General features: G+C 56.5%; 1 protein-coding gene across 7 annotated transcripts in view; it reads right to left on the reverse strand.

Annotated features, from left to right (window-relative positions):
* COL27A1 (collagen type XXVII alpha 1 chain) overlaps positions 1-10,081 on the reverse strand; it is a 150,262-nt gene extending 140,181 nt beyond the window's left edge. For 2 of the 7 annotated variants that reach the window (XM_043870590.1, XM_043870591.1), the window contains exons 1-2: positions 9,746-10,079; positions 1,293-1,371 (exon numbers count right to left, since the gene is read on the reverse strand). In XM_043870590.1, the coding sequence (XP_043726525.1) occupies positions 1,293-1,371; positions 9,746-9,811 (145 nt within the window). In that variant the 5' untranslated portion in view covers positions 9,812-10,079. Of the gene's footprint in view, positions 1-1,292; positions 1,372-2,769; positions 4,653-7,965; positions 8,449-9,745 lie in introns of those variants that run through there. The other 5 variants (XR_006334568.1, XM_043870588.1, XM_043870585.1 and 2 more) reach the window with 5 other exon arrangements.
* Between the last annotated feature and the right edge of the window lie 843 nt (positions 10,082-10,924).

Raw genomic sequence — 10,924 nt, forward strand, 5'->3', positions numbered from 1 at the left:
AAGAAGAACTGATGTTTATTGAGTATTTACTATGTACCAAGTGCTTTACAAGCATTAACTCTTGACTCTCTCCATCATCTATGAAGCAGGTACTGTCTGTCATCCCCACTCTTTTGGAGAAGAGGGTGAGAAAGCTGAGCTATATATAGTGTTGGGTTGGCCAAAGGTTCCTTTGGGTGCCCCCATAACGAACGAACTTTTTGGCCAACTCAATAACTTGCCCAGGGTCACACAGCTTATAATCAGAGCTGGGCTTGAAACTCAGGCTGCTTGGCCCCAGGTCCTTTCTTCATCACTATGCCTTCCTGCACTGGAGCCCCTTGACTGCTTGGAAGGCAGGCTAGAGACGTGAGCAGGATCCCATCATGGGAGAGGAGCTGGGGGACCAGGGAATGAATTCAGCCCAACGCCGAGATGGAGGGACCCGGCCAGCTGGCCGCAGCAAGATCCCTTTATTACATAAACCTGGCTTCATGCTGCCCCAGCCTCTCCGCCCCCAACCCCCCCCTCCCAGTGCCTGACTCAGGACTCTGGACAGCTGTTCACCTACTTTGTGGGGGAAACAGCAAGCTTGGAAAATATGACATTTGCACAAAATGTTGCTGGGCGGCAGAAGTCTCTTCCGGGCACAGCCCTCCCCTCCCAGGGGCCCAATCCCTGCCCAGCAGCCAGGTCAGGCCACAGGGGCTCTGGGAGTGCCCGGTGCCTGTCCCGGCACACGGGCCGGGCATGCAGGAGGGGGAGGGGCTGCTATTTTAAGAGGCATTGTGGCTGCTTGACAAACAGATGTGGGAGACGTTTCAGTTTCCATGTACAGCTATGTGGCCAGCCCCCTCCGCCCCCCCACCCGCCACCTGGGGCCCCCTGGACAGATCCTCAGGGATAGCAGGGAAAAGCAGCATCTCACGGGAAGGGAAGTGCGGATCACACGAGTGGGCAAGGATGCTGGAGGCCTTCGTGCCTCTTGTCAGCCCTTCTTGGGGTACCCATCAGACAAAGGGGGGCAACTGAGGCTTACTGACCTAGTGTAACTTACTCACATTCTGCCCTGGAGAGGAACAAAAGCATCGCCTCTCTACATTTCTGCACTGAGCGCTTCCTCCCTTCACAAAACATCAAATGGGATGCTTTCAAGGCTGGAGAGAATTTGTTAATGATTGGCTCCATTCTACCGATGAGAAAATCGAGGTACTGAGTTCCCCGTTAGGAGCACCGATGTCTCCTACCCCTGCATTCCCAGATCCCTTCCGTCCTGCTTTGTCTCCCCCTGGACAAAGAGAAGAGACAGTTACCTTCAGGAGCTCCTTGGGTGGAGGCCAGGTGACAGGCGAGCGAGACTAAGATCCAGGTGAAGAGAAACCCCCTAGAGACCAGGAGACACAAGCAGATGCGGCATCAGCTTCCACCCCTCGCATCCAGATCCGGCCGGGGAGTTGGGAGGGGATCCTCCAGCCCCTGTCCCACCCCAGTCCTGCCCAGGGGAGGCGGGAGGTGAGGTGCAGACTCTAGGACCCCATCAGACCAGCCCACACTCCTGGGGTCCAGGCACAACCTTCTGAAAAAGGAACTGCTTACACACTACAAATACAATCTCGCTTTTTACAGATCAGTAAATCAAGGTCACAGGCAGGAAGCCCTGCCCAGGACATCAGGAGACTCAGGGTCCAGATCAAAATCTGCCACTGATGCACTGGGCAACAAAAGACCAGGCACGGCGCCTCCCTGTCTCTGGACCTCAGTCTCCCCATCTGTATTATGGCCTCAGGACTTTGAGACCCAATAGGCAGCAGAGCCAGGGAGGAAAGGTCAGCAGGAAGACCAGAGGGGTCTGCTTAGATGACAAGTATCTTCAAAGGGCAGGAAAGAGAAGAACTCAGTCTCCAGACTCAGGGCCGGGGGTGGGAGACGACCGCTGAGCCAGGACCACTGCATGTTAAGGAAGCTGCCTACTAGCTTCATGCTCACAGAAAATGGAAGAGGGAAGAAGAGAAGAGGAGAAGGTGGGGAGTCAGCCCCCGCTCAGGTGCAAACCTGGCCCCATTGCATACCAGCTGTATGACCCTGGATGAGTCCCTCAGCCTCCCTGAGCCTGTCTCCTTCTCTGCAATTCAGCTGACGTTCCCTATCTTGCAAGCCAGGCAGGAGGATTAAATGAGCTCATGCATGTCAAGGGCTCGGACTGCTGCCAGCCACAGAAGTGCTTCTTAGACCAACCCTGCTGCCCTTGCATGCTGGGTCCCAGAAGGGTTAATGCTCTGCTCAGGGGCTCCTGCCAAGATGAGCAGAGGCAGTGATCCGATTTCACCTTCCTGTGGGAGCAGCCACTGGTGACACCCGAAGCCACTGGGGCATCTGATCCCCAGGCAGGCAAAGGGGAGGGCGGCACGTGGCCAGAGTCGGCCAGCCAGGAGGCAGGCAGAAAGAACCCCGCCAGGAGGGTGGTGAGGGCAAAGGCTGGGACACGCTGGCCCAGGATCCATTTCCAAGAGGAAGGCTAGGATGGTGTGCTTCTGGGGAATTGTGTAATCCAGGAAACCCATCTGCCAGAGTGGATGTCGGGAGCCCCAGGTTCTTCCTAGCTCCCTGGGGGCTTTGGAAAACAAGCTCACGCTCTGTGATTTAATAGCAAATCCTCCAATTTAATTGTAATTAGCATCAGTGGGAATCCTGACCTAGACAATGGAGAAGGCACTGGAGGTTACCTACCCATAGCCTCCCCCTTCTTCTTGCTTGTTCAGGGAGACATGAACTACAAAGGAAATTAGATACCTCTGGATAGATCTAAGTCCATCTTGGGAATCTGCCATGCCAGTGACTGGTTTAGGCCTGCATATATGACGCAAATTTGGCCAATGAGATGTCAGGAATGTCTATCAGGACCTCGAAGAAAACATTTCAAAGGAACACAGTAAGGGCTTTCTTCTAGCCTTTGAATGTTGTTGAATGAAGACTTGCTGCTGCAGCTGTTTTGTGCACATGAAGTAACAAGCCACACGAGCCTGTGAGACTATGCCAGAACGGAAAAACGGTGGGTGTTTGATGACACTTGAGATGCCGAATTGTCCAATCCTATTATGGCTTTTCCTTTGGACCTCTTGATATAGGAGGTAATGAGTCCCTTACTGCTTAAGCCATGTTCAATTGGGAATTACATGCGGCATAAGGCAAGCTAGCTGAAACAGCACGCAGACGCTGATGGCGGTCCCTTGAAAGCCTTCGGCTTCTGGGCCTTAGCACATGCCAATTTCAAGTGCTCTGGACTCCACTCTTTTGCCTGCTCAGCTCCCACTCACGTGTTAGAGTCTAGTCATTTCACACCGTCTGCTGCATGTATTTCCCAAGGTATCCCATGTATATCTATTTTCCTGTCTCATTTTCTAACTCAAATCCCTGAAGGACAGGGCCTACGTCTGTCTTGGATTCCCAGCACCTGGCAGGCATGTAGTAAGTGTTCAGTGTATTTTTACAGAAGAAATGAGTATCATCTGGAACTACAGGACTCTGGACTTTAAAAAAAGTATCTTCCCAAAGACTTAATGCCAGTAGGCCCACCCCACCTCTGACTTTTTCCAAGGATGCTCCTGGATAACCCTTGCTCCTTCCTTCTCTTCTCCAATCTGCTGCCACTGCCGTGAGAATGCTTTTTACGTGGGACCTGTCCTCCCTGTCTCCAGCTTACCACCAGCAACAGTGAAAGGTCAGTGCCTAGCTGCCCTCAGTTGGGAGAGGGGTAGAGGCTGACCCTTCTGGCATGTCCTGCCTACTTAGAGCAAATAGTAGCCCCATCAGCTGCGACAAACCATAAGAGGCAGCTCTTTTTTATTTTACAGAAACTGAGCCTTAGGGAGGGCAGGTACTTTCTCAAGGTCACCATGGGCAGACTCTGAGGACACAGGTCTTCAGTACAATTTCCCATACCCACCAGGTAGCTACTCCAGGAAGCTGGCCAGATCTACTGGGGAAGAGCCATCTCCTACATCCTACTCTTGGTAGTTCCAAAGCACAACTGCGTATCAAAGGCTCTGAGAAGTTCTGCAATAAAGAAATCAACTGCCCTTTCTGTTGGTCAGCAGTCCCTGAAACCAGAGGACCAGAGAACTCATTTCTCCCGAGAAGACCTCCTCAGAAGACAGTGCTCCTTGCTCTGCAGTGTTCCTGCAGCCTCACTAGTTTCTGTTCCATCTCCTTTCAGTCTCCTCTTTTCCCAGCCTTTTCCAGGCACCAGCCCTCATTCCTTGAGTCTCTCCCTGTGTCGTCACATCCACCCTTCTGGATGTTCCCCAAGCTGATAAAGACAGGCCAGGTGGAGAGGGGAAGGTACAAGAACCACGCACATCCTTCTCGGTCAATTTCTCCTGCTGGAGTTATGCCAAGGTGACTACCCTGTAGAGAATAAAAGGATAAATTCAGAGGCAATATTTGTAATCCCAGGAGAAAGAAGACTCCCAGGGGAGATGGGATCAGACTAGCCCCTTCAATTAAGCTTCCTAACACCATGGTTACTAACTCGAGAATTTCAGCTCTGAAAGAGCTATTTAAAAATATATTTGTCTCCCTTTCATTCACCTCAACAAATGCAACTGACCCTCTCAGACCTGGATTCCTTGTGCACTTGACCCAGAAACTTCCAAAGTATAGCAAGGGAGTATAGAGTGCGAGTGAAGTGGGCTTTCCTGGTGGCTCAGCTGGTAGAGAATCTGCCTGCAATGTGGGAGACCTGAGTTCGATCCCTGGGTTTGGAAGATCCCCTAGAGAAGGGAAGAGCTACCCACTTCAGCATTCTGGCTGGGAGAGTTCCATGGACTATATAGTCCATGGGATCGCAACAAGTTGGACACAACTATGTGACTTTCACTTCACTTCACAGAGTGGGAGAAGGTCCCCTGAGATCATTTCGAGGCCAGATTTTAGTCTCTTCCCTTTTGGAGAGATGGGCCACTGAGGCCCAGAGAGGGGAAGCAACTTGCTCAAAGCCACACAGCATGTCAGTGACCCACATCATCCGACTCCACTACTTAGCAGACCATTTTCGCTTGACTCATCTCCCAAGAAGAAATCAAAGACTTACAGGGACTTCCTACTTGCCAGAGACCAGAGCCCCAGCCTTCACCAACAGGAACAGAGATGCAGCCTAGGGAGCCAACAGCCATCTAAGTAAGCTCCAGGCCTGGAAAGTTGGCTCCCAGAGGGAGGCCTGCCGATTCTTTTGCTCCGGTTCCAATCCTGTTTAGGCTACTGCTAATAACGTTTAGTGCCTGCGCTGGCTCAGAGCTTTGTTCTTCCAGACTTCTGTTTTCACCGCTGACTCGTGGGCCCTGGCTCAGCGAAGCCAGGGCTCCAGAATGTCGGGAAGACCAGAGCACAAGGGCCAGGGATGGCAGAAGGCGGCCGGAACGGAAGCCATGAGTTAGGGAGCCTGACCTTGGAGACAACCTGGCCACTGAGCCCTCCAAGAAGGGATCCCAGGTGTTCCTCTCTCCTGCAAAAAGCCCTCTGCCAGTACACCCAAAGTGGTTACTCCTGGACCACGAGGCTGCCAGAACCTGCAGCTGGCTTGCATGATTTCCTCCTCCGTCCTTGTTACCTGAGAACACAGGGGAGCTTCAGGGACCGATACCAGTCTGAACATCCACTGAGCGCTCAGAGCTGAGACCCGGGGCATAGAAACACAAGGCCAAGTAGACCCATGGTCTCTGGGCTTGGCTGTGCTCCCATGGAGTGAGCTGGGAAGGATGCTGGCCAGAGGACCACAGAAAAGAGAAGAGGGGTAAACCTGTCCCACCTGCCTCCATGGACTGGCCAGGCCCCATGTGCCCAGACAGCCACGCCCCAGCCTTCTTCACACCTTACACCTCTTCTATGGGAACACAGACAGGTCATCTGTCTGGACAGGATGCGGCCCAGAATTTTCCAGCTGACTCACACATCCATTCAAGATGAAGTGAATAATGATACAAACAGCAGCTGCCATTTATTGAGCACTTACTACATGCCAGGCCCTGTTCTAAAAGCCTTTTACAAGCACAGCCCCACTAATCCTCACAAAACCCTGCTTGCTGGAAATGAAGATGCCTGTTTGGGGGATGAGAAAAAGGAGAAGCGGAAAGGCAAGGTGCCCGCCCCAGCTTGCAGAACAGAGGCAGGGATTCACACGGCCTGACTGCCATGCTCTCCCTGCTCATGGGTGTGAGTTTATGTTTTGCTTCCGTTTCCACCATCAATTGAAATGGCATTTCGTGGGTCGGGCAGGTTGTGGGGTATCAAGGGGGTCCCTGAAACACAGAGAGAGAGGAAGAGAATATGCCAATAAAGTAACAGGTAGAGTGTGTTCAGAGAGGGGCAGACAGGGGGTTACATGTGGAGGGCAGGGCCCCCGCCAGTGCAACACCAGGGTTGCTGATGGCTCCACCATCAACAGCAGGGTTGCTGATGACTGAGCCTGGGGGTGGGGTAGGGGGTACAGTAGGCTTATGGAAGCATAAGGAAGGGGGAGTGCTCTGAGGACAGGGAGGACAGGAAGCAAAGAGAAGCCTGGGATGCTCCATAACAGTGTTGTGGAACCTGATCTGGGAGGTGCAAAGCTAGGGGGCCAGCGGGCAGAGCATCTGGGGTACTGCAGTGGCTGGGCCTCAAAGCCACGGGACTGCCCACTTGCCTAAAGCATGGGCCCCACTGTGGGGTGCTCTCCTGGCTCCGCTTCTCTACCCAACCGCTGGCATCTGCCCTGGCACAGGGTCTTCTGGAGAAAATGAGTCAGCAGGGCCCTTACTGGTGGTGGGGTATGTGTGTGGGGTATGTGTGTGTGTGTGTGTGTGTGTGTGTGTGTGTGAGAGCGCGCGAGCACGTTGCGGTGGGGGGTGGGGGCGGGCGGGGGAATCTCAGCCAGCCAGCTTTTTCCAAGACATGGGAAAGAAAGGGGGAGGCATGCCCCCCTGATTCCAGCGCAGAGGGGGCAGGACCCGGTGGGGCAGGGCGGAGCTCCAACCCAGACCAGCCTCTTGGGAACAGTCCTCTGTTCCTGGGGGCAGGAAGGACAGGGAGCAAGCTCTGTGCTTCTCCAGGCCAGCCGTGAGCAGGAACCACAGTCCGTGGGGCCCGGAGGGGCTGCTCCCCGCCTGCTCACTCCCACACACACCCACACCAGTGACTCCTCCTGCACACGCTCCCTCTTTACAACTCCTACTCCACAGGCTGGGAACCAGAGATTCCCTGGCCCTCAGGGGCCCGCGGGGGCTCACATCTGTACCGTGAGGGGTTCGAATTAGTCATCTCCCCGGGCCCTTTCTGCCCTGACATGCTGGCTCTCACTTTTTCTAACACAGATGACGGGAAAGCGACAGGAACTCAGGACCACCCCCACTGCCACCCCCGCCCCTCCCCAAGCAAGGAAGCGCTGAGACACACAGACCCAAACAGCCTGACACACACGCGGCGATTTCCAGAAACAGGGGACGTGCAAAGACACACAGACACCGAGACAGAAGCAGGAGCCCTGGAAATCTGCAGTTTCCCAAGAACAGACAGAAACGGAGACTTACAGACTGGGGACCTATGGACGCCCACACGGGAACACTTCGAGACAGCCAGAAACGGAGACCCTCCTCCCCCATGCATCCAAAGAGCCCCCTCCGCCTCCCCCGCCCACCGCTCCAGGCACCACCCCCAGCCCTCAATCTCGACCCCGGGGCGGGCTCTGCAGCGACCCTCCCCAGCTCGGCCCCCGCCCCAACGCGATCCGGCCGCCGCGCCAGGCGGGGCAGGGCGGGCAGCGCTCGGCTCGCCAACCCTCGCCGGGCCGGGGGCGCTGCCCGCGTTAACCCTTGGCGGCCCGCCCTGCAGGGGCGCAGGAAGGGGCAGGAAGCTGACGTTCCCCTGGAAGCGTCCCGCGCGGCGGGGAACCCCAGCCCGCCCCGGGGCTGGAGCCGCCAGAAGCTGGGGAGGGGGCGTCCCCGAGCCCGTACTCACCCCCCTTGCGCCGCCGCCGCCGCCGCTGTGCCTCGGGCCCCCCGCGCCGATCCCGCTCCCATGGCGGGCCCCTACTTCATGCTCCCGAGCCCGGGGGGCAAGTGTGGGCGCGCCCCATGGGGCCGCCAGCCCCCCGCCCCGCCGCGCCAGGCCGGCTCAGAGCGCGCGGGCCCCGCGCCCCCAGCGCAGTCCGGCTCCCAGGGGCGCCCGAGCAAGCAGGCAGCGCGGCCGGGGCTCCGCGGGCGCCCGCGCCAGGCCCATGGTCCCAGGAGTCCCGGCGCCGCGCTCGCCCCTGCCTCGCTCTTTTCTGCTTCCACCGAAAAGGAAGAAGAAGCAGAAGGAAAAAAAAAAGATGATCAAACTTTTGGAGGCGGGCTGCTGGCGGTCCCCGGAGACAGAGCAAGGCCGGGCGAGGGCGCGCGGAGGGCGGTAGAAGCTGCCTCCCCGCCGGCCTGGGGGAGGAGAGGAAAAGGAAGGATTTGGGGGAAATGAAGGCGATTTAAAGTCTCGGCCCGCGGTGGCTCTCCACCTTCTCTCCTCCCCGCGCCGGGCCGCCCTCTGCTGCCCCCTGCTGCCCCCTGCCGGCCACAGCCAGGGACACAGCCTCCGCGCGCCCACGATGGTCCCGCGGGGGCACCCCACCCCCCCACCCCCCTCGTAAAGATGGGGAAACTGAGATTCACAGAGAGGAGAAGGTCGCCAAGACTGTACAGCAGGGTGGCCACAGTTCGGAGATTCGGGACCTCTTTGTGAGGCCGGGAGTCCCTGAGTTGGGGGCAAAGATAGAGGAGGTAAGGGGACCTACTACTGCTGAAAGGAACCCGAAGTTCCAAGGAGATCCAGGGATAAATCTGGGACCAGGGCTCGGTGTCTTGACTCCCATGAAAACAGCAACTAGTATCCCACCACACACCACACACACACACACACACACACACACACACACACACACACCTATTTTCGTCTCAGATTCACAGCATCCTGCAGAACGGACTTTCCTGGGCATGTAGTGGGTGGGTTTGTTTTAACATTTATGCTGGTCACCTCCCTCTCCCCAGTCTTGCCTGGTGGCTCAGACCGTAAAGCGTCTGCCTACAGTGCGGGAGATCTCTCTGTCCTCTGTACGCGGTAAGAACCGGGAGTTGAACCTACCTCCCCACCTCGGCGTGGACCAAAGTCTCACTCAGACCACCCCCACCCCCCGCCGCCGGAGCGCAGGCCTGCACACCTTGAAGAAGCCACGAACACCTGGCAAATTCGCACACTCCCAGGTCCAGTCCGAACCCTGGAATTAGAAGCCCCTCCGCCTCTACCTCCAAAGGCTTGTTCACATTCCCACACATCTCTATACTTGCTCCAAGTTCAGACACACACTCACTCACATGCAAGCGCAGCCATGCATTCCTTCTGGGCTCACACGAACCCACCCTGGGGTGTCTGGAATCGAGCGCACACCCAGACTCTGCACACGCAGATGCATGCACATCAGTGCTTACATGCGCGTAAATGCACACTAGCCTCGTCAGATCCTCCCAACGTACACACCCGCGTGCATACTTCTCATACATACCTTCACGTGCGCACACAACCAACGTAACAGCCCAAGTGCACACACACTCGCGCCTTACCCCCACCTGCACGGAGCTTTCCGCTAGTGCCCATTGCACGCGGAGGGCACACACTCACTCCTGGCACGTGTACCCCCTCCCCACCCGCGCGTATCTTTACGCACACACACACACCCGTATCCCCAGCGCTCCAGGAACCCCGGGGCACTTACTGGATCCCTAGGTGCGAGGCTGGACGGTCGGTCCTTCCTCGGGCGCCTAACGGCATTTGTATTCATGGGTCCCCGCAGCCCCGGGCGCGGGCGCGGGGGCGGGGGTGCGGGGTCCCCTTCCCTAAACTGGGCGCGGGCGCTCGGAGCGCAGCGGCACCGGGAGGGGCATGGGCGCGCTGGGCTGCGCCACCCGCCGGGTCCGCCTGCGCTCGAACTTCAGCCGCTCTGCGTCCTCGGACTCCAGCACGGGCTCCGGGCGCGGGGGGCGGTTCATAGGTGCAGGGGCCGCGGCGCCCGCCGGGCCTTTTGAAGTCTCCGCTGGGGGCGGGGAGGGGGCGCTGAAGGCAGCCTTTTAAACCGTGGCTGCACGCGGGCTCGGTCGAGCAAGGTGTCTGGTTTCAGCAACTTTAGGAAAAGTCCCAAGCCGAAGAGGGGGGTGATGGCGGGAGGAGGGAGCGGAGGGCGAGCCTAGCAAGTTAGAAAAAGCAGCAGCAAGGCTGTGCGAGGCTTCCTGCAGGGGGCAGAGCACCCGAGGCTGCCAGGACGGAGGCTCAGCTTGGTACTGCGGTACCCGCAGGCGGCTGGATGGCACGTGGACCCACCCTCGCATGGCCACGTTGAACTTGAGTTCTTAACCTCCACCTGGCCGAGCCCCAGGCCTGCAGGAACACCACCCAAATCTGCACAAACTGTACCTGTTTGTGCATTCTTCTGGGGGAGAGGGGCCACCCCTTCTCAGGTTTTCAAAAGTCCAGGCCTCTTGAAGACTGAGAACTCCTAGACCAATCATCCTTGATGTGTTTTGAGCTACCTCCTTTGCTCTGGCCTTTATTTACATTTTTTGCTATTTTGTTCATCGTGGATTTTTTTTGACGTGTATGTATGACATTTTTAAAATATTGCATTAAAATGTTATGTATCTTGGTGGGGTGTTTTTTTCTTTTTTTTAGTCACTAAGTCGTGTCCGACTCTTGCTATCCTTTTGGCACCCCCTCCCCTTAAATATAAAATTTCATTACTGAGGGTTTGGGGCGTCCCTTAGTATTTTCATTTCTTATTAATTTTTACTGGAGTGTAGTTGCTTTACATGCTGTGTTCATTTCTGTGGCACAGCAGTGCATCAGCTATATGTACACACATACCCCTCCTTTGGGGACTTTCTTTCCGCTATTTGCAGCT

Source organism: Cervus elaphus, chromosome 16 (genome assembly GCF_910594005.1).
Source record: "Cervus elaphus chromosome 16, mCerEla1.1, whole genome shotgun sequence".
NCBI lineage: Eukaryota > Metazoa > Chordata > Mammalia > Artiodactyla > Cervidae > Cervus > Cervus elaphus.